Raw genomic sequence first — 22,868 nt, 5'->3', positions numbered from 1 at the left:
GATCAAATAGCGTAACTCAATAACAAAGTACACATGTTAAACTTTCATAGCTTTTTGTAATACAGGAATTATGTGGCAGTCATAAGTTTTTTTTTTAAACATGAATTTAAAAATAGTCACAAACAAGACAGAACTGGTAAGTAAATATTTCGTACATGAACTGAGATTAAAAACAAGTGAAAACAAACAATTGACTGAGTTAATTGTTGAAATACCATGCATAGTCAGTGTTGATTTCTTTATTACATTACACATACAAACATGTGACACATACATAACTGATAATCAAGTATAGTACATATTATAAAATTTGCACCTAATTAACGCCCTCGTGGGTAAACAGTGATGTTTACAAAAAAATGTTTCAAACAAAAGTTTTTTATTTTTTTATAAGGAACATTTTTTACATTTAAACTTTTGTTCTATCTCTAACGGTTCACAAGATGGGTCCTACGGACCCAAGACCCAATTGACCTATAATGCTCATTTACGAACTTGACCTCACTTTTTACGTCCTGAGTACGCTGTACGCGAATTCGACCTCACTTTTTACGTCCCGTATACGCAGTAAAAATTTCAGCTCGATATCTTTTTTCGTTTTTGAGTTATCGTGTCCACAGACGGACGGACGGACGGACAACCGGAAATGGACTAATTAGGTGAATTTTTTTCCTAGCATCATTATTTTTAAGCGTTACAAACTTGAGACTAAACTTAATATACTATGTATATTTCATATATACATGGTATAAAAATATTATATGAACGCCACACATCCTCTATATATACGTATAACCAGTTTTAAGTTTTAAAATCTGCTTTTCATCTCCAGAGGGCTTTTTTAAGGTTAATATGTGAAGACCAATTTTTTAAATAATCTAGAATATGCGACATCATGAATGTGTTTTTTAAAGTACAATGAATCTCAGGCCTACGAGTGAATTTCCGTTGAGTGGGTGACATGAAAGTAACAATTTAAATAAATAAACTAATTAAATAATTATAATATTTTTATTTTGTACATAAATATAAAAACTATCTTAAAAACTAGATAAATCTTCCAATTCAGTTTTCATTTTCTCCAAGATTGATGATTTCACTGATATTATTGTCGACTTCGTCATTACTGTTAAAGGTTGGGATATTATTTCCACCGACGACTGAAACAGAATACTGAAATTTTTTTGATTTAGTATAAAATTCAACAAATAAAGTTTTGGAAAACTATACTAGCAACTTGATAATTTCCTACAAAAAATAACATGTTGCTACATCCTAACCTTCCTGAACTCGTGTTATCTCCCCACCCCGCCCAACTATACTACTATATAAAATTTTCCTACTGTTTGTAATCTAATTTAAATACATGATCTACGCAAATTGAAGAAGGTTAAAATTTAAAAAAAAAAAAAAAAAAGTTGTATTACCTGACTCGGTGTGGTAGTGTTTGATACAGTCGGTACACCACTAGAAGAAACTCCCATTACAACCACTTTCGATTGAGCTTGTACAATTTTTTGTGTTTGTATTGTATTCGACGTAGTTACAAATTTAACAACCGTATTTAATTGCTGCGCAGATTGTTGTATCGATGATGTCGATACTAATTGTGTATTTGGAGCTTGGGGTCGTTGAGCAACAATTACATATTTTTGATTCGTGGGTGTTTGTTGCCTAACTTGGCCTGGTGTACCCATAACAATAGTTCGCCCGGGAGTACTTAGACTTGTATTCGTTAATCCTGGTACCGAAGGTGGTCTAACAGATGTCACACCTGTTATAACAGACGTTGCTGATGTTACGGCATTAGTAACCATGGTTGAATTACTAACTGCCGGTTGACTACGTGCTTTAATAACAGCCATTTGTAAAGGACCTCCTAAAGCTCCGTATTCAGCTTTATATTCTTCAATAACATCGGGAGGTGATCGCATTGTTTTCAAAATTGGTGCTAAGATTTTCACCATTAGATGTTTTATATGTCCAGCAGCTATTTTATCTACATTCGCCGTAGCAACGTAATTAATTCCTTCAATTCGATCTGATATACATTTAATGCGAGGCACAATAAATACTTTAATTACTTCTGTGCCCAATTCAGAAAGACCTTCAATCGCTCCATATAAACTAGATAAAGGTGTTTTCTCACCATATAATGCTTTACTAAACATACGTGTTACTCGAGTCTGTACATTATTAGTACTTGTATTGAAATTTTTACATATTTGTGCCATTAATCTAGATGCAAAATCTCGTAATGCCCAATGATTATCTAATTCAGGACGCATACATAATTGGCGTGATACAATACATGTTGATACCGAAGGGATTAATTCGTGTAGCTAAAATACAAAATTTTTTAATTATTATTTGGCTACGATGATAATAAAAATCGCAATGGAGAACTTTTTATATCCTACATATAGTGTGTCCCCAGATAGAGGTAACTATACTTGTAAATTTCCTTATTTTGCATTTTAAGAAAAAAAGTCACTCTTTATAAGAAGTTTTGCTTATTATGAAAAGTATGTAGGAATATTTAAAACTTCTTAATAATGTACAGGGTTACCAAAAATTTTGAATCAATATTTTTATTTTTGGTAAACTACCCTTCTTTTTTATAAGTTGGCGAAATGTTACTAAGAAAAATTACTCGCAATTAAAAATTATGACTCTATACAAAATATCAAGAAGATCCGTGTACTTTTAATTTTAGCATCATTTTTTATTTGAACATAAGCTCTAATTATAAAAAAACGTAAAAAAAGAAAATAATAATAAATCAATTAACATGTATTATCCGAGAGTGTAATTTTTGGTTACCCTATAGATTTTTTAGAAGTTTAAAATATTCCTACATACTTTAAGTCCCAAGTTTTAAACGCTTAGAAATATTGATGGTAAGACCCAAATTTTGGTATAGCTGTTCATAATATCACATATTTCCTTTTGTCCGTGATCATGATAACTCGAAACGAGAAGAGATATCAAGCTCAATTTTTATAACGTGTTCAGGACGTAAACTATGAATTTGAAATTTTAAATGAGCAATATAAAAGTCAATTGGGTCTGGGGATCCTAGATCCCATCTTGTAAACCATTAGAGATAGAATAAAAGTTTGAATGTAAAAAATCTTCCTTATAAAATAATAATCCACTTTTATTTGAAACAATTTTTTGTAAGCATCACTGTTAGCCCTTGAAGGTGCAAATTAGGACAAAGCTTTGGTGTCCATTTCTCCAAAACTAAAAGGTAGGGAGTAGAAAATTTGAAGGTAGCTTCATCTAGTGGTAGAAAATAATTTCCACGCAGGATATTTCAATAATTAACTCAGTCAATTGGTAACTAGTCAAAGTTTGATTATAAATTGCTTATGGAATTGTGTGTGCTAGACCTAATCGAAATTTAATACTTACATATTTCTCCAAATACAAAGATTGATTATCCAGCAATGCTTTTACCATTCGCATTAAATATATTAAGAGTGCTAAATTATTTTGCACAACATTAACACGGACACCTTCGGCAATAAACGTACACATACGTGGCAACATTTCATGTAAACCAGGATCACATGCTAAACTTTGTAATGCTTCAGCACGACGTCCTTCATCTGAACCAACACATGCTTCAGTTATTTCTTTATAATATAATTGTTGTTCAACGGATAATTCATGTGTGGCTAATTGTTTCACATGTACTGTTTCAACGTTACGTAACTTTTGCACTTTACCAGTACTTGGCTTACCAGCCATTTCTTTTGAACTTTTATTTAATTTACTCAATGGATCTATTGATTCAATCTACAACAACAACATAATCAAACAAGATTCAAAGTGAAGATAACAAGGAATTTACGGAATCCAAAAATAAATTACCTTTTGTATTTCTTTCGATACGGGTGGTGGATTTTCAGGAATAGTTGGTTGAACACCATCAATACACAACCAATGAGCACGTAGTGTCACTTCTAAGGGTAATTTGGGTGGTGGTGCTTGTAAAAATTCATTTAAATCAACTTCTTTTTCTTCAACAAAATGTAATTCTCTGCCGCCACCGGAAGCAAAACGAAAAGGAACCGAATCAGGCGAAAAAAATCCATATTGAGGCTAAAAATGGTATAAATAGTCATTAAAACTATTATGTTTGTAAGGGTAAAAACAACATTAAAAATACCTCGACATTTTTCGCCCTTAAAGCGTGATCTACATCCTGTGTTGATAATTTCGTTCGTTTAGCATGATGCATAAATTTCGCTGCATCTTGTATTATTAATTTTAATCTATAAGATATATCATCTGCCAATTCTTTGGCAGCATCATCTGGTAAATTACCAACTCCAATGCTTTCAGCTATCACTTTCATAGATTCCAATGAAAGTGTAGTCCCATACAATAAATCGGCTTCATTCATTTTGTTTATTTACCAAGAGGCACTATTCAACTCAAAACAAATTTCATTCTACTTTTACTAAATTAATATTATTACTGAATTCTGAAATATGCCCAAAAACAACCAGTTTTGAACTTTTCAGTAATAATAAAATTATTTAAAATACAAATATATATTTATGTTTTTATGAGGTTAACATTTGAAATGCAAACCTGTGATGACCATAGATCTGAGTTGTGATTGTGATGTTTGACTTAAACCATAGACTGCTAAAAAACAAGAAAGCTTACCATGCGAAAATAATCTTATTGTAAAACCATATTTTCCTCTGTTAGAGCAGACGCTAGATAGAGTAGAGTGTGCAAAATCCGAGGACCGCATTTTATCAATTGAATCTTATTCAAAAAAGCTTATAGATTAATATTTCGAATGTTGGCAGAAACCCTATTTTCATGAAAATTTAAAACATTTTTTTTTTTGGTATTAATAAATAAAAATTGTTATATATTTTAAATTTTGTTTTGTTTTTTTAATTTTCTATCTTATTTTTTCTTTCAGAACAAAATTATCAATTAATTAATTATTTAGTAAAGGTAAGTATAAAGTTAATTATACTATTTTTATAAGGTGGGTGGTTCTGTGGGTATAGTATTTGCCTATCAAACCAAGGTACGCTGGTTCGAATACTGGGTGTAGTTAAAATTTTTACTTTTAAATTAATGAATTTTTCCTGATGTTAACATTTTTCACTCTATTTATAGTTTAAATTATCTATATAATCCACCCTCTTGCTATAAATAACGTAAGTTATACATATGTCATAAATCATAATTCTGTCAGGGGGTGGGAATTTAAATAATAATCATAAATATATCTCACTCTTTAAAATCATGTTCTCCTGGTACAAAATATTAAAAAATATCTACAAAAATGGCTTGGTTATGCTAAAATTTGAAACTTTTTAATAGGAGAACATGTCAAATAGTTTATCTCATTCATATTCTCCTATTACAAAATATTAAAAAAATAACTTATTTTCTTGTTTTTTTGTACATGCTAAAATTTATTTGTTAAATGAAATTTTTATAAGATTTTGTAATAGGAGAATATGTTATTTCACAAAGAAAATTAATTATGTTGATCCAATTTTCCTACTTTGTCATAAATCACTCTTCTGTCAGGGGGTGGGAATTAAAATAACATAAAATATACATCGCTCTCTTACTTATTTGTCGCTTTTGGTTCTCATAACAATTATCTAAAAAAAAAAAAAAATGACCTTACCTCGGCATAATAACTTAAATAAAAAATTAATACGGACTCTGCTATATACGAACCGAAATACTTTATAATCGGAGGCGACTTGGCTAGCCACTACTCTACCTTTGGCATATTATACTTATTAATAATGTAATATACATACCTTTTACTTACCTTTTTTTTAATAAACTTACCTATAAATGAATAATTGTAATAATATTTTGTTAAAAGATAAAGGTAGGTCTAAAATTAAATAATAATAATAATTTAAAAAATTTAATTATAATGTATATGTGTACATATTTCACCTAAAATAAATATGAATGAATAATGGTTATTTTATACAGCATAAAATAATTTTTCGGGACAATGGTTTCATTTTTAACAACAAAAAATTCATGGGATATAAAGAGCTAACGTAATTTGTCGCCCAAAAAAATTTCTTTTCGGATGCTCGTCGTTTGCTCTTCATTGTTTGAGGATTAAAATTATTTATTCGATCATTGTTTATTTATTATTTATTAAACAATTATTTGTTATTAAGTTATCCCCCATAATAACGATTTCCACTTTTTCCTCTTTATTTAATGAAAAAAATCAATACTTAATTAATTTGAAATATTTATAAACCAACAATTTCTAATAATAAACGAGAATCAATAATCCCTTAAAATACATTGATTAAAGAAGTAAAAAGTGGAAATCAATAATATGGGGGGCTAACTTAATGACAATGAAATAATTGTTTAATAAATAATAAATAAACAACAATCGAAGAAATAATTTTAATGATTAAACAATGAAGAACAAACGACGAACAATGGATTAAAAAAGATTTATAATTAATTAAAATTAACCCGAAAAAAAATTTTATTGGGGGCCAAATAACGGTTGCTATTAAAAAAACATATTAGCTATGGAAACAAATATCTGTATGCGCATCGCGCATGGTTTATTTTATTTTGAACTAAACAAGTTGGTACAAATGGACAAGTAAGCTTTAGTTAATTTGATAAGTTTAAAAAAAGTGTATTATTAATAATATTGGATAGTTGAAATCGAAAAATAATGTCTTTAGTGTGTGCGAGTAAGTATCTGGTTTATAAAAATTACAAATTATTTTACTATAGGTTAAAATAAGTAATTGGAATAATATTGAGGTTATATTATTTTTCGGCATTTGTAGTTTCTAATGAAGTACCAGAACACCCAGTGGTGTCGCCATCCTCGGGTGCGATATTTGAAAGACGATTAATTGAAAAGTATATTGTAGAAAATGGGGTTGACCCAATTAGTGGGCAAGAGCTTACTAAAGAACAGCTTATAGATATCAAAAGTAAGTAAAATATATTCAAAAAAAATTTAATTTTATCGTCATATAAATAAAATTTGTGTTTTTAGCACCCCCTATCGTAAAACCAAAACCGCCCAGTGCAACAAGTATTCCTGCAACATTAAAGTCACTTCAAGATGAATGGGATGCTGTTATGTTACATAGTTTCACACAACGTCAGCAATTACAAACTGCTCGACAAGAACTTAGTCATGCATTGTATCAACACGATGCAGCTTGTCGAGTTATTGCTCGCCTTAACAAAGAAGTAACGGCGGCCAGAGAGGCGTTGGCCACATTAAAACCACAAGCAGGTATTGTTGCGGGTGCTGGTATTCAACAACCAGCTGTTGCTGCAGAAGCTGGTGGAGTGGCAACTCAACCTAGTGAACAAGCTGCTGGCATGAGTCCTGAAGTTATACAACAATTGCAAGAACGTGCGACAGTTTTAACACAAGAAAGAAAACGTCGCGGTAGATCTGTACCAGAAGAATTGGTCTCACAAGAAAGTTTACGTTCCTTTAGAACTTACGCTTCACATCCAGTGAGTATTATTTCAATGCATGCTTGTCTTTTTCCTTTATCTATTGAGATTACAGAATCTAAATAGTTCGAATTATTACCAAAAATTTCCTCTTGAAATCACAAAAATTGTCGAAGCATTGTCTTTATAAAAGTTTTAAATCGAATGAACATTAATTACGTTTTTAATATCTTAGGGTCTCCATTCAGCTGGTATTCCTGGAATATTAGCATTAGATATTCACGGATCGAATACTAGTAAGATTTTAACAGGTGGTGCTGATCGCAATGCAACTATATTTAATAAAGACACCGAACAAGTGGTTGCCATATTAAAAGGCCATACAAAGAAAGTAACAAGAGTTTTATATCATCCAGACGAAGACCTTGTGGTTACTGCTTCACCAGATCAAACAATCCGTGTATGGAATGTTCCAACATCTCAAACAACATTACTGCTTAGATTTCATGAAGGTCCAGTTACGGGACTTTCGCTACATCCCACTGGTGATTATGTTTTATCAACATCCGAAGATCAACATTGGGCATTTTCTGATATACGTGCCGGACGATTGTTGACAAAGGTGGTTGATACAAATAATGCTCCATTAACTACGGCACAATTCCACCCTGATGGATTAATTTTTGGAACTGGTACTGATGATTCATTGGTGAAAATTTGGGATTTAAAAGAACAGAGCAATGTTGCAAATTTCCCAGGTAAATATTATGAATTCAATGAAATATTCTTAATTTTTCTTATAAGGGGTATGTTTTTTAAGTTGTAGTGTGCTTGAAATTGGAAAAATAGGTTAAGCGATAAAAGCTTCAAGCAAAAAATGTTGGGTGTATGGACGCACATCTTACGCAGACATTAAACTTAAGTTTTCAGGTTCTATGAAAAGCTCATTCTACTCCATAACTGGTAAAAGATAAACGAAAACTGTAAATTAGAAAGTTGTTATTGATTAAAAAGTAAATTTTTTATTCGAAACATTTTTCCGCAAACCGTATGGTTTAGCAAAAAACAGACTAAAAAATTGTACCCAAACAATTGTTCGTCTAATGTTTGCCAGTTATGAATCAAAGTGAGATTTTAATTGAACCTTAAAACTTAGATCGAATTCAATAACCGTATATATTATGTCTGCCTTTGAATTAACATTTTTCGTTTGAAGTATTTTTCTCGATTAAACTTACTTTTCGAGTATCACGTATACGTCAAGTTAAAAAAAAACACCTAGACTTTTATGACTTTTGAGTCATATTATTCTAGGAAACTACGCTTAAAATATTATTTAATCTGTATACAAAAACGGGTAAAATAGTAATTTAAGTATTCTTTTAAATCGAGATAAATAAAATATAATAAATTGAACACTATTTTTTGTTTAAGGTCATTATGGAGCTATTACAAGTATTTCATTCTCTGAAAATGGTTACTATTTAGCTACAGCTGCTGATGATGCTTGCGTTAAATTATGGGATTTACGTAAATTGAAAAATTTCAAAACATTACAATTAGACGAAGGTTATCAAATAAAAGATTTATGCTTTGATCAAAGTGGTACATATCTAGCCATAGCCGGTACAGATGTTCGGTAAGTTTTATTATTTATGGATGTAATTTGTAAAAGTTCGAAGATCTTAGTATAGCAGAAAGGACAACTGCGGTCATAACATCACAATTCGCTTTTTTTAGGCAGAGCGTGCTACACTGAACTAGGTCAATGTGATATTAATCAATGTATTTTATTATTTCAGAGTATACCTTTGCAAACAATGGCAAGAATTAAAAGTATTTAATGATCACACAGCTGCCGCTACTGGAGTACGATTTGGTAGACATGCACATTATATTGCGTCAACTTCAATGGATCGAACGTTAAAATTATATGGAATTCAATAGTTATAATTTAGTGTGTTGTGTGTACTTTTTAAATATTCGAACTTTTTAATAATAATACAAATATAGTTTTTATTTCCAACGTCAAGTTTTACTTATTTATTTACTATTTTCCTTTTTTTAAATATCATAAACATTTAACGAAGCTGTAATCAAAAATGTACTTACTTCGTATGTCTGTCTTACAGTCATCCCGATTCATGTAGACATGAAATATTTGCGATATCAGAGAAATTGTTTGTAGGACTATATTTAAGTCTGTGTCATAAAATAAAATTCTCGCACTTAAAACAGTTATAATGGCAATTTTAGAAAATTTTCATTTTAAGCCGATGATATGAGATGTTACAAAACTACCACTATAGTAAAAGAAGTGGCAACTTTAAGCCTAGCTCCTCTTATTCAAATGTACAAAAATATTGCAATATCAGCAAAACAATATAAACCTTTAAACCCTTTTAACTCATAGAGTCCATTTATTCTTTTAATTCTCCCATAAAATATAGATATTTACATAAAAATAATAACTCACAATGAGGGTTCCACCTAGTTGAAAGAAATAGAGTTTCGTCAAATTGTAAAAATGAGCAACAAAAAAGTTTATTATGTCGAAAATCGATATCTCAATTTATACATACTAAAATTAATTCCGTAACCTTATTTTTAATGACCTACAAGGTAACAACTATATCCACAATGGCTGGAAAATATAATTATCAATTGTGGGTTTATCAGTGCCAAAAAATAATTCGTTTGATAACTGAATATAAACTTTATTAGTCAGGACTGTCAAAATCAATCCAGAGAATAAAACGATAAGCTACTAATAACAGGGAGATAATATTATATTCAACAAGGCATCTACTATTTGACAAAAGTGTAGTACCAATAACTGATACCATTTTAGTCAACGTCATCTCCATGGACACAAGGAGATGTGTTCTTTTTTCACCGTGGTAGGAAAGAGAGTAAGGCGCGAGTTTGATTTTAAAATTATGATTCATTTATGTAGTATTTTATTCGTATGTTCGTATTTATTTATTTCGTGCAATGCACTTCGGTCAAAGGGACCACCAGCGACGATATAATTTCTGCTATTTTTTTGACAAATCTTGTCAATCCTCTCATTTTAGTTTTGTTCCTTAGATAGCAGCAAATTAGCAAATTCTAAACTGATCACGTAACGCTCAAACTCAGCGTCAACCGTCAGCATGAAACTACACCTTAAAGGCATTGATTAAAAAAAACCGACCGATTAAAAATATTAAATATATTATGAGTGTTTTTTTTTTTACAAAAATCTATAAACTATTTGATTTTATTTAGAGGTACGAGTTGACGTTGCCGACTGTTTGTACATTTTCATAACTTTCTTGCCAGGCACTAAACCTTGCGTTAAGCCCGGTCGTTTTTTCTTGACTTTATTGTCTGTCTTGAGTATAGGATTTTCTGGAGCAACAATTTGATTTTTAACCAATACATTTTGTTGTTGTACGTTTTGCTGCTCATCATGAATATCCTCGTTTGTTTTTTGTAAGTCAGAATCATGAGCAAACGTACATTTTGTTCCAAAACGACATCGACCTTTTCGATAATTCCAACAAATCTTTTTCCCATTTATTGTTTTAACATTTTCCCTGGTGTTTACCATTTTGACATGCTTCTCCAAAATTGCTTGTTTAGCATTTTCTTCTTCTATGAATGGATTTGTAAAAATGGATGTTGAATTTGTACCAAATGAAGGTGCTGGTAATTTTTCACATTGTAAACTTTTTGTTTCTTGTTCATCCTCCAACTTTACACTGAAAAATGTGAACGCTGACTGATTTCGCAAACATAAAATACTTCCCTATGCTAAGGGTTTCAAAAATATTAGTGATTTGCTGTGATTTTCAGGACAAAAGGGTAACTTTTATTTATGGAATATATTCCTATTTTATCAATTAAATCAACATAAAACATTTTAATTGGAGATTGATTCTACGAGCATGTATTTAAATTTTTAATTAGATGTATTGAAATAAATAAGCTCAAATTATAAGCCCCAAAATAATATCATAATATTTTCGATATTTAAATATTCGAAAATGCAACATTAACTTACTTAGCATCTGACTCAGATGATTCGTCTTCAGATTTATCTTCATCACTTGACGTTCCATAATCTGCTACCAATGACGCCATATTTTGAGCATTTGTCAATTGTGTTTATATACCTTATACTATTTTTGAAGTGGTATTAATTAGTTTCCAACAATAAATTAAATTTTTCAACATTAATTGAATAGAATATAAAATTATTAAAATTGTAAGAAAAATTAATTTTACAATAATTATTTTTTAATAGATATTTTCAAATATCCCTCGTTAAAAATCAAATTACACATGCGCATATAAAAAATTATCTTGTATGTGACACACGACCTCTATATATAGATTAGAATGCCACTCTTGACTTGAAAAAATTAGATAAGTAATAGGGGAGCATCCACAAACCACGTGGCCGGATCAAGAAGGGGAGGGGATTACTTCAAAAGCTACGCTGAGCTACGTCAGAGAAGGGATGAATGAATCAATTCAAGCTTTTTTTTGTCACAATGAAAATAGCATTCGGTACTTTTAATGTTAGAGTTTCAGACAGGGGCGGATTGACGAATTTGAGGCTCATAGGCAGGCATCAAAGTGCCGCCTTTTTCTATAAACAAAAATCTGATTATTTATTTGGAAATTGAAAAATATTTAATATAATAAATGAAATAACTTTTTAATCATAAGTAAGATTTACAAAACAAAAAAACAATTCATTTTTCAATTATTTCAATGTACATTTTTACGCCGGACTTTTTCAACAGCAAATGTATCGATGATTTTGTTCAGATCAACTTGTAGCAAAGTTTCAACTTCAATACACATTATAACCAAAGAATTAAGTTTGTTCTCTTTCATCGTGGAATGCAAATAAGTTTTGATACGTTTCAAGCATGAAAATGAACGTTCCGCAGTACAATTTGCTACTGCAGTGTTCTAAAACTTCCAGGATAGTGACATTTGTGAACATAGTGACTAGATATAGTTTTTTTCCGCCCCATTTTTTCTCCGCCGTAGGCACAGGCCTACTTTGCCTACGCATAAATCCGCCCCTGGTTTCAGATAATACAAAATGGCTTCTTAACTTTATAATATTAGAGCCACGTAGTTTATGGGCGCTCTCTACGAGCTTCGAAAAGTGTCAACTTCAATCGAGTTTTATTTATAGGTATAGAATTAGATAAAATCCTATTAATGGAAAAAAGAAAAAAATTTCCTGCTAAAAAAAAGTATATCAAAAAACTTTAAATTCTATGCTTTAAACAAGTGTTTTTCAAGTTCATTTTTGAAACCTTAAAGAATTAAAATTCAATGGAAATGAAACATTGAACATACAGCCTTATTACATTCTATTATATGTATATAGACGTAAAACACATTTTAGGGAGAAAACGAAGCGCGATAAACACAGGTATTTAAAATCACCAATAACATGTACCTTTAACAAATTTTAAACAGGTGTATTCCAGTAGATTTTGTAACGAACTTGTAACTGAACATAATAGAAGAAGGATAACTTTAACGGTTTTTTACCATCTTATAATTTAATCATTTAAAATTATGGCTGCAAACAAAAAATTTTCAACAGATATAATTAAACAAGAATGTATTTCTACACCAGAACATAATTCTTTTGCAACAGAATTGCGAAATGCAATTCTTGCACGAAATATTCTTACTGCTAGAACACGTAAAAAAGGTAAGAATTATAAAAATAAAATCTTATAACGGATGATTCGTTGTTTTTTACGTTTGATACGTTTAATATTTATTTTTAACTTATGACTAACTAAAAAGTATATAACTATATTATTTCATTAATGAATTTTATAATTTTTGTTAGTTCTTTTCAATAAGTAGTTAGTATAATCGAATAACTAAATTTCTTTTAAAAATGCGGTATATTTTAGTGGTAAATTCTTTGGATGATATAAGTAAGTCCAAAGAAGAATCAAGAAGGGTTTATTTACGAGAAAAAGCGGTTAATGAAGTATTATCATCTGAAAAAACATATATCCATCAGTTGGAATTAATTTTAAAATATTTTATAAACCCAATTAGAGAGAAAAAAATTTTACCGTATGATAGTTTTACATCAATTTTTGGAAGTATTGATACCATTTATAATGTAAATAAAGAATTACTTAATGAGTTGGAGAAAGATTCTGAAAACATAGCTGCTTCATTTCTAAAATTGGCACCGTTTTTTAAAATTTATTCGGTTTATGCATATGATTATAGAAAATCATTATTACTTTTACAGGTAATTATTCTTTTCTTTATTGAAACTTTTTAATAATATCGTTTCTTTAAAATTGTTAATGAAATTTTTTTCATAGGAATTGGAAGGTAAAAATCGCGAATTTGCGAAATTTTTGGAAAACCAAGAAAGTCGTCCTGAAGTTTCACAAAAGTTATCGGCACTTTTAATCACACCAATTCAGAGAATTCCAAGGTATCGTCTACTTTTAAAAGAAGTGTTAGCATATACTACACAATCGGAAGCAGATTATGAATTATTAAAAGGTATTTCAATAATTTCGTTAATAAGACTGCATTTTTGATGATAACTGAAAAAGATATATATTTCTATAAGATAATTTTCTAATAATATAGTTTTTTTGGTGTTCCGAACTCAAATTGTAAAAATTTCCGGATTATTTATTATAGTATGGCGACTTGGCAATAGTCGAATGACGTAACGATTGAAAGGAAAATGTCAGACATGTCCTCTTTAAATAACGCCCTGATGACCAGCACTGTGGCCATCATTATCCATCCAATAGTTACGCAATTCGACATATTAACGACTCGCTATACTTTAAAACATCGTTACTAACATACTTCTATTTTGAACTTCTTCATTGTTCAAATTGCTTAAAAACGAAAATTTACTTTCAAAATTGCTGTAAAATTCTGATCTCTTCTGAATTCAACCACTACTCTGGTTATAATTACTAGATATACTATTTCACTTTGAATGTTTCCTGACTAGATAATGAATAAGTAATGTCTTCCGCAGATTCTTCTGCTGTGAGCTTTCTCTTTCGAATCTTCTTTGTGACCTTTTCATATTCTTTTGTAACCTTGCGCCGGTAGACACGGTGCCTACTTTGCCTTATAGATAATCTGACTTTGAGTCTAATATTTTGTGTCAGTATGCCCAAGTCTATAATGTATGCATATGTATAGCTAGAATCCTGAAAAGTTTCTAGATAAGTTAAAATCATTAAACGCTTTCGAATATTTAATTTAAAGAATCATTACAAGAAGTAGAACGAGCCGCCTATCATATAAACAGTCTTGTCGAAGAACAAGAAAATGCTCAACATTTATTGGAATTACAAAGAAGTTTATGCAATCAAAAACCAAATGTTGTAAAACCAGGACGTAAATTGATAAAAGAAGGATTTGTTATGAAAATGCAACAGAATGGTGCCCATGGATGTCAACGGTATTTGATTGTCCTCAGTGATATTATATTATATTGTAAATTAGTCAAATCGAAACCATCTGATCCGAATTCGTTACAATGTCGATGCATTTTACCTTTACATAAATGTCGAATCACCGAAGTATCTAGTAAAGGTGTGTTCACTATTACATGCCAAAATGAAAATTTAATTTTATATTGTGAACCGGCCACTGATGTAGCTGAATGGATTTCTGTATTACAAGATGCTGTTAAAAAATGTATTGAATGTAGAAAAACGTTACGAAAAGCAAGTAGTTCACGAAAACCTGCACGAAAACGTCATATTCTTGAATATGATGAAAATTCTATTGTTCCGAAGCATCAATTTGATAGAAAAAGGCGATATCCACAGGTAATATATTGGTTTTTTCATTCCTTAGAAATATTTCGTTAGCGCTTTTACCCTAATGCCAAGAAACGATTATGTTTTTCGCGCGTATCTTGTTTATTTGTTTCTAAATTTCTTTATTATGTCATATCTTCCAAACGACTTGATGGATTTCGACAGTTAGAGTATCGCTGTATTCTTCTTAAATATCCAAGTGTTCTTAGACATGTGTTAAAACGAAATGGCGAATTTTTGACGCGAAACAATAACACGTTATTTAAAAAAATGTCACTATGCTTGCAGGCTACTGTATAATTATTACTAAACGAGTGCTTTTACCAATTTTTTGTTTTTGAATTTGCAAAAAAACCTTACGTGATAGAAAAAAATGGCCAGCATTTCTGAAATCAGCGCATTTTAAAACATATAATTTAGTAAAAATATCTCATGCAGCTGACAAAAATTTTTTTTTGCTGACCTGTGTTATTCTTTCATTTATAAATGAATTTGTGGCAAGAAAAATGAATGCAACTTCTCTATTACTTGTTTTATTTAAGAATTATATTTTATTTTGTCAAATCAGCAATTATAACTTTGTAAACCTGTATAAACACAAAGTTGGGTATCCTAAAGCTTTGTTTCTGCTTAAAAATTGCATTTTCAATTATAGACATAGCTTTCCTGAAATTGGGTTTTTGTTTGAGATTGTGTAAGTGTTTCATATAAACTTTTGTATTTTCTAGAAAGCTTTAGAAAATGTTACAAATAATAATGTACCTGTTGATAATATTGAAACAGCAAAACGTTTACGTGTGAATTCCTGTGAAAGTAGAAATTTGGATTACATTCACACGTTCGAAACAATTACGGAACAACAGGATGAAGACCAAGTTAATGAAAATATAAATGCTTATGGATTACAAAAACATGTTCCTCGAGATGAAAGTGTTTATTCTAAAGTAAGAGGATATTTTTGGGGTGTCGGAAAGTCAATTAAAAGTATTTTTGGTCGTTAAATAATTTAAATGAAGAGTAATATATGCTTGTTTTAATACTCATTAGGATTGTTTAGCAAATATTTAGCGCGTCAGTAATCAAGAAAAATGATTTGAGCTAAAGAATTATGATGTCATGATTAAAGGATGACGCGCATCAATGCTCTAAATATTTGCTCAACAATCCCAAACATTAAAAAAAATATTATTTGTATACGATATTTTTTAATAAAGATTTTTGGTTGTTTTTTAAATTTTTTCTCTTATAGCATAAACTTTTTCTAAAAAATGTGTCAGACGTTCCTCGCAAATATCATTTTCCCATTTTCCATCTTTTTTAAATGTTGAACCCACAATTAAAGCGTCTGCAGTTTGAAATTTATGTAAATTTTCATAATCGATACCTGATCCTATCAATACTGGTATTTTCAAATTTTCCTTTAATTGTTGAAGTTCGTTGTCATTAGCAGGGTCACCAGTGCCTTTTCCAGTTATAATCACACCATCTGCCTTAAAAAAATCTGCGGCTTTTGCTGTTTCAATTATATTGACATCATTCGTTATGGCATGAGAACTGCAAGGAAAATTGATTATATAAATTAATATCGTTAGAAATGGTTTAAAGATCTGTTTACGTCGCTAAAATGTAGCCAGCATCGAGTTGTAATCAGCTAATAATTTGGAATTTATCGAGTCGTTCTAGACCTCTCGTAGGAATTCGCAAAGTTTTGCAAAAATGTTCTGTTTCCCAGACTTTTTTAACAATGTTATTCGATTGACCAACTACGGAAGCTAAATTGCAAAAATTAAAAGGCTCAACGATGGAAATGATTGACGAAGGTTCTTTAAATTTTCGAATCTAACCAATTTCTAGACTTGATTTTTTGAATAACAAGACTTTGAATACAATGGATTGCGATCAAAATGTGTTTATTTACTTGTAAGATGAGACTTAGCTGTTATTGCCTCGAGAGTTCATAGAATCGCATTAAATTCTTAGTAAAAATTTGTATAAATTAAGTTACCTATGCTTCTTTTTGATATCAGCGAAAATAAGTATATTTTGTGCATCTATCTTGCTTCGATATCTCAATAATGGTCCAGCACAAGCATCGATATAACCCTCATCAGCTACATGACCAAATACGAAACCTTCACATCGAATAAATTGAAGATTTGCAATTTTTGCAACAGCGAGTGCTTCTATGTTTTTACCTGCTAATATCTGCTCAAACATAATAATTTTTTAACAAGTTCTTCTGTTATCATATTTAATATCGTCACCTGAATACCACACGAAGTAGTTTTTGGTAAAATTTGCTTAATTTCTGAACATAATCTTGTCATTGACGCAATTATTTCTGGTTCATAATGATTTGATTTTACATATGGAATATCATGCATATTTTCTACAATTACACCATCCTTAAAATGATTAAAAATCAATAGCTTTTTTTTTTTTTTTAATTAAAAAATTTTTTAATTCCTTACAATATTATGTTTTTTATATATATGAGCATCTTGGCACGCTTTATGTACAACCGCTTCGAAGCTTTTACCATAATAAGGAGTACCTGTTGATTATACAAACTTATATTTCAATAAAAAAGATTTGAGGATGAACACTTTTTAATAACCATATAATTTGACAAATTTAAGATAAAATCGAGTGAAAATTAGGAATTGACTGACTTAATTGTTGGCATACCCTGTATAGACAGCGTAGAATACTAGAGCTTGAATTGTTTTATATATTAGATAAGTTTTAAAAAAAAAATTATGTCAAATTAATTTTAATAAAAATAATTTTCTATTTGCCCTCCTTTACATTAACAACATTCTGACAAATTTGGTCTGAAATGTGAATTAATAGACTAAGTATTTGAAAATTATATTTTAGACTAGTTTGCATCCTCTAGGAAGATAAACAATTAAAGATGTTTATGAAAAAATACTTCAAACAAAAGTTGTCTATTTTTTCATAAAGAATATTTTTACATTTAAACGATTGTTCTATCTCTTATAGTTTACAATTAAGATGGGTCCTACGCAGCGCCGGACCAAGGGTGGAGCGAGCGCTCCAGGCCCCATGTTACAAGGTGTGCTAAAATGCCAAATGTGAAAAACATTTTCGCAGTCTTTTTTTTCCAATTTTTGGAAAAAAAGACGCAGAAAAACGCTCTACCTTGATTTAGGGAAATGAACCGGCGTTGGTCCTACGGATCTCCAAGACCCAATTAACCCATGTTGCTCATTTAAGAATTCGATCTCACTTTTTACGTCCTGAGTAAGTTATAAAAATTTCAACTTGATATCTCTTTTCGTTTTTGACAAACAGTTATCATGCCGACAGACAGACAAATAGAATTGGACTAATTAGGTGGTTTTAAGAACACCTATACGAAAATTTTGTTCGTTACATCAATATTTCTAAACGTTACGGGTATAAAATATGTTTTCTTTTAGTGATAAAATTTTAATTTTGACTCACAGTTTGAACATTTTTTTTATATATAGGGTGTTTCACAAAATTGCAATATTATATGACCAAAGAACATAAAATCTATGCTAAATTCACTTTTTAGTTTTGCATTGTTTAATATAACTAAATTCAAAATTTAACCTACAAATGTATTTATTTAATGTTTGTTTTAAACGTTTTTAATATTTCCAAATTTTTCACCATTTTCTTTGTTAATTACCTGGTAGTGCTCCAACATGTATCATTCCAATTATCGGTAGTTTTTTATTTCCAAACAATTTTTTAAACGACATATTATGAAAAAACTCAAAATCAAAATTAATATGAAATATTTGATTTGTAAAATTGATAATTATTGTCTAAATGTGTTTGTATTTGACCCTACGCTACGATAAAAACACAAAAATTGTATAAAATTTTTTTTATTTATAATACAGAGAGTTCTACCACAATCAAAAAAGGGTATATTTAATCAAACTTTTTACGAAAATTAGTTAGAACTATTTTTTAATAGGAAAATTTTTTCAATATATTGATATTAAATAGGAATTTATTCTAATTCAAAATTTCGAATGGGTTTAAATAGGATTGATCGAAAACGCCAGTCCCAACTTTTTGCTGGCGTGGCCAGATACACTCTTTATATAATATCCTAGAAAATAAAATGTTCTTGGATTAAAAAAGGTGTGTGTACTTACATATGCGCGTGAGATAGTTGTATTTCTTCAGTAATAACAAATATAATAATTTATAAATAATGTAAACAAATCGAAGTAACCTATCTATTGTGTTCATAGATGATACTTAATCTGTCACCTATCTACCCTTGTCTATTGTGAATGACATATCGTTTATCCACTAACTTCATAGTGTTATTCCATAAAAATTCCGTCCATTTATTTGTTGTCGCTGACGTGTCCGTTGTTAGCGATTAATCCTCTGCCAATGACGATTATTGCAGTCGTCACATGGTCACATCGAGAAAAACGTAGTAACTTTCTCAAACATAATAAAAAGGTGAATAAACAGAAATAAGACAACAAATTATATATAACAGTTCATTATTTATTTTTTTATAACATTTTAATTTTTATATTATTTTTATCGTTTTTCCTTATTAAAAGGAAAATATTTCTTTTTTTTTTTTTTTTTTTTAAATTCAGCAATTATACTTATTACAATATTCATCAAACGTACATAACGCTACAAGTTCACACACAAGAATATAATATATATTTTATTTGGTCGTCGCAATTTCTTAAAATCTCTACGTATTACACAATTAATTAATTATTTTCAACAAATTAAAACACGACACATCTAAAAATGACCACTCCATACTTTTTTTTTACCTCAAACATATATTAATTAACTATTAAATTTATATGCTTAAGCAATTTAAATATATTAATTAATTAGTAAAGGATTATAATTCTTTTTTTTTTTTATAATTTTTGTCAATTCTATAAGAATTAATTTTATTAATATGCGTTTCATAATATAAGGATTATTTTTTTTTCAAGAATTAGTATAGGAAAAATTAATCAAGTGTTTTCTTGAGAAAAAAAATTATTTCATACAAATCGATAACATTAGCCCTGAAATTTAAGATTATATTGCATCCATCTAATTTAAAAAATCCCATTCTCTTAAATGATTTGCTACTACTTCAATTTTAGATCTAAAATCCAAATATAGCGAAAGTTTCGTATGGGAATAAATTTTTTTTCTCAACAAAAAACTTATTTCCTGAACTACAATGTATTTTGTTTGTGTTAAACGCATATATTAAGCAAAAAAATGTAAATTTTGTGTTGTGATGATTGAAATTAGATGGGACTAACGTAGTTTTAAAGGCAGTCAAAATTTACAAAAAAATATATCGCTGAGCTTATTGTTTTTTTATCAAATATCACAATTTTTTGTGTTTTCTAAAATAATATTTTTAAATCCAAAATATTTAATTGACTATATATATTATTTTTTATTTTTTTTAATAATTTTTATAAATCTACTGTTAGTCCTAACTACTTAGTATATTTATCGATCATCACTTTTTAGGTAATTAAGCGTTTTTTATGCAGATTTTTAAAAAAAACATTATTTTCAATAATAGTTCATAATTGATTTAATCTATTATATAAAAATGTATTGTTTTGTAAACTTTTTATTAATTGTGGTTTTGTCAGTTGTAAACAAATTCTCTGCTATAAGCGTAAAATTACTTGTAATATTTAATTAATTAGGTACAATTTTTCAGAGTGTTCACAAAATTAACAATTGGTTTTATGTTATTTATTATGAACAATTATTGAACATTCTAAAGTATTCAAGTGGGTTTATTTTATTTGCATAGACCTATAAGTATATTACTAGATACAGACGGAGACATTTTATTTTATTAAATTCGTTGATTTACTAATACAATAAATTTTATAAGAAAAATAGTATGATTAATATAATATTTATTATGAAAGTTCTTAATGCTTTAAGATTTCTTTTTTATTGATTTCTAACGCTTGTTTACATTTCAAATTTATGACGTGATAAAAAAAGGAGTCAAAATAGAGAATTCGACTCCTACTTTATGTCAAATTATTCAGTACCGAGAAATCGTTCCTGAATTACTATAACATTTTGATTATATTATACATATTATCACAAGAGACTTATTGCCAATGTGATTTAGATTATAAGCAACGAAAGATTAATATTTCAAGTAATAAACTTCTACATAAATATTCCTACTAACTGCCTCCGTCAGATTGATTATATAAGTCTATGGATTTTATTAGATAAAAGTTTTGTTCCACTATACAATTATTAACATTTTGATTAAATAAAGTGCACACAACAAATTTTTATTGAATCGATCGATAACACACGTCGATTTTACAAAAAATGAATGTGTATTTTTATTATTTTTATCATGATTGTATTTGTAATACAAGTGACCCAAAAAATCAAATAAGTATTTCAATATGGGTTATTATTTATTTTTTTTTATATTAAACATAACGAAAACGGTAAACCCTCTTTTTTTTTATTTGTAATTATTAATATGATTATTTAAGTTACAAATTAAAAAATAATGTTTGGCCTTGAAAATAATTTTTTTTTTTTAACGGAAATTATTGCATTTTAAAATAATAGGCCTCAAATCGTAGTTAATTCACATAATGAGCTGTTAACCCTTCAGAACGATTGTGTAGAAAAATTCTCTAACGCTTATTTTAAAACTCTTTTGTTCAAAATTTCAAATGGAATGACTACTTGAATAATTCAACAAACATGAAAATTTGTTTACCTTCACAAAATTTCACGCTACAGCTGTGAGAGTTTCAATAAAGTCAGTTAAAAAAACCGCAATTCGGATGGATTCATTATACTTTGGCTATATCAGTAGTTTTCAACCGCCAATATTAGAAATTATATACAGATATTCAGATACACTGCGTTTTCAATGACAGATCAATAAATAAAATATCTATCCAGAATAATAATATAAGTAAATTTAATATACTAATCTTTCAAATGAATTAATGTATTTTCACATGCAAACATGTGTAGCCTAAAAACATATTCTAAACGATTTTTGAAAGTAAGCTCTTGGCGCTTGCGCAATAGAATGAGATTTTCTTTTATCACAAAAGTAATAATTGTAGTCCGAAGGGTTCATAATTTATACTTTGTGTATAGGGTCTTAAATAAGAAATTAAATATGCAACTGAATTTGTCACACAAGATATTTGACGGACATATTGTGTACGAATATTTAAAAAAATAGTGAAAGACCCTATTGCGTAAAACATTAATGGAATTGAAAGAATTAACTTTCATTGTTTCTGTTAAAGTGAAACAAATAAAATTTTATTTTGATGTGTGCTAATATTCTGATTTTAATTTCTAATAAAGCTTATTGGAAAGCTCATTATGTGATTCTTCTTTGATATAAATTAATATTATTATGTGCATATTTCTAATAATAAGGAGTGAGATAAAAAATTATATCAATATAGAGGTGGACGATTTCATTATTATTTTTCCTTTTATTACTTAAATGAATAATGAAAATTTGTGGCAATA

General features: G+C 29.0%; 5 protein-coding genes across 5 annotated transcripts; 2 read left to right on the top strand and 3 right to left on the bottom strand.

Moving 5' to 3' along the window:
* Positions 1-1,027: 1,027 nt before the first annotated feature.
* LOC123294799 (transcription initiation factor TFIID subunit 6-like) lies at positions 1,028-4,539 on the bottom strand. Its single transcript, XM_044875953.1, has 5 exons — positions 4,178-4,539; positions 3,880-4,110; positions 3,418-3,804; positions 1,428-2,342; positions 1,028-1,173 (listed from the first exon to the last, which is right to left on the bottom strand). The coding sequence occupies exons 1-5, from the start codon at positions 4,412-4,414 to the stop codon at positions 1,066-1,068; spliced, it is 1,878 nt and encodes a 625-aa protein (XP_044731888.1). The 5' UTR covers positions 4,415-4,539; the 3' UTR covers positions 1,028-1,065.
* A 2,074-nt stretch (positions 4,540-6,613) lies between these two features.
* LOC123296724 (pre-mRNA-processing factor 19) lies at positions 6,614-9,492 on the top strand. Its single transcript, XM_044878333.1, has 6 exons — positions 6,614-6,740; positions 6,840-6,989; positions 7,055-7,530; positions 7,706-8,228; positions 8,905-9,109; positions 9,273-9,492. Exons 1-6 carry the CDS (start codon positions 6,722-6,724, stop codon positions 9,415-9,417), a joined length of 1,518 nt encoding a protein of 505 aa, XP_044734268.1. The 5' UTR covers positions 6,614-6,721; the 3' UTR covers positions 9,418-9,492.
* Positions 9,493-10,704: 1,212 nt separating this feature from the next.
* LOC123296733 lies at positions 10,705-11,630 on the bottom strand. The gene is made up of 2 exons (XM_044878343.1): positions 11,519-11,630; positions 10,705-11,216 (listed from the first exon to the last, which is right to left on the bottom strand). Exons 1-2 carry the CDS (start codon positions 11,596-11,598, stop codon positions 10,733-10,735), a joined length of 564 nt encoding a protein of 187 aa, XP_044734278.1. The 5' UTR covers positions 11,599-11,630; the 3' UTR covers positions 10,705-10,732.
* A 1,359-nt stretch (positions 11,631-12,989) lies between these two features.
* LOC123296723 (putative protein tag-52) lies at positions 12,990-16,494 on the top strand. The gene is made up of 5 exons (XM_044878332.1): positions 12,990-13,201; positions 13,413-13,765; positions 13,842-14,028; positions 14,761-15,329; positions 16,049-16,494. The coding sequence occupies exons 1-5, from the start codon at positions 13,063-13,065 to the stop codon at positions 16,319-16,321; spliced, it is 1,521 nt and encodes a 506-aa protein (XP_044734267.1). The 5' UTR covers positions 12,990-13,062; the 3' UTR covers positions 16,322-16,494.
* Positions 16,495-16,549: 55 nt separating this feature from the next.
* Positions 16,550-19,091, bottom strand: LOC123296730 (uncharacterized protein F13E9.13, mitochondrial). The gene is made up of 5 exons (XM_044878340.1): positions 19,003-19,091; positions 17,792-17,874; positions 17,585-17,725; positions 17,326-17,525; positions 16,550-16,874 (listed from the first exon to the last, which is right to left on the bottom strand). The coding sequence occupies exons 1-5, from the start codon at positions 19,073-19,075 to the stop codon at positions 16,550-16,552; spliced, it is 822 nt and encodes a 273-aa protein (XP_044734275.1). The 5' UTR covers positions 19,076-19,091.
* Between the last annotated feature and the right edge of the window lie 3,777 nt (positions 19,092-22,868).

The sequence above is a fragment of the Chrysoperla carnea genome, chromosome 3, assembly GCF_905475395.1.
Source record: "Chrysoperla carnea chromosome 3, inChrCarn1.1, whole genome shotgun sequence".
In the NCBI taxonomy this organism is placed as follows: domain Eukaryota; kingdom Metazoa; phylum Arthropoda; class Insecta; order Neuroptera; family Chrysopidae; genus Chrysoperla; species Chrysoperla carnea.
Note: the sequence above shows the minus strand (reverse complement) of the source record. Positions and strands in the feature narration are given on the sequence as shown.

Coding starts and splice junctions, on each gene's coding strand:
- LOC123294799 (XM_044875953.1), bottom strand. CDS start 4,414: ATGAATGAAGCCGATTTATTGTATGGGACTACACTTTCATTGGAATCT. Junction 4,111..4,177: donor TAAGGGCGAAAAATGTCGAG/GTATTTTTAATG, acceptor TACCATTTTTAG/CCTCAATATGGATTTTTTTC. Junction 2,343..3,417: donor CTTTGTATTTGGAGAAATAT/GTAAGTATTAAA, acceptor TTTGTATTTTAG/CTACACGAATTAATCCCTTC.
- LOC123296724 (XM_044878333.1), top strand. Junction 8,229..8,904: donor CAATGTTGCAAATTTCCCAG/GTAAATATTATG, acceptor TTTTTGTTTAAG/GTCATTATGGAGCTATTACA. Junction 9,110..9,272: donor ATAGCCGGTACAGATGTTCG/GTAAGTTTTATT, acceptor TTATTATTTCAG/AGTATACCTTTGCAAACAAT.
- LOC123296733 (XM_044878343.1), bottom strand. CDS start 11,598: ATGGCGTCATTGGTAGCAGATTATGGAACGTCAAGTGATGAAGATAAA. Junction 11,217..11,518: donor TCATCTGAGTCAGATGCTAA/GTAAGTTAATGT, acceptor CACATTTTTCAG/TGTAAAGTTGGAGGATGAAC.
- LOC123296723 (XM_044878332.1), top strand. CDS start 13,063: ATGGCTGCAAACAAAAAATTTTCAACAGATATAATTAAACAAGAATGT. Junction 13,202..13,412: donor TGCTAGAACACGTAAAAAAG/GTAAGAATTATA, acceptor GGTATATTTTAG/TGGTAAATTCTTTGGATGAT. Junction 13,766..13,841: donor AATCATTATTACTTTTACAG/GTAATTATTCTT, acceptor TTTTTTTCATAG/GAATTGGAAGGTAAAAATCG.
- LOC123296730 (XM_044878340.1), bottom strand. CDS start 19,075: ATGTCGTTTAAAAAATTGTTTGGAAATAAAAAACTACCGATAATTGGA. Junction 17,875..19,002: donor ACATGTTGGAGCACTACCAG/GTAATTAACAAA, acceptor TATAATCAACAG/GTACTCCTTATTATGGTAAA. Junction 17,726..17,791: donor TATATAAAAAACATAATATT/GTAAGGAATTAA, acceptor AATCATTTTAAG/GATGGTGTAATTGTAGAAAA.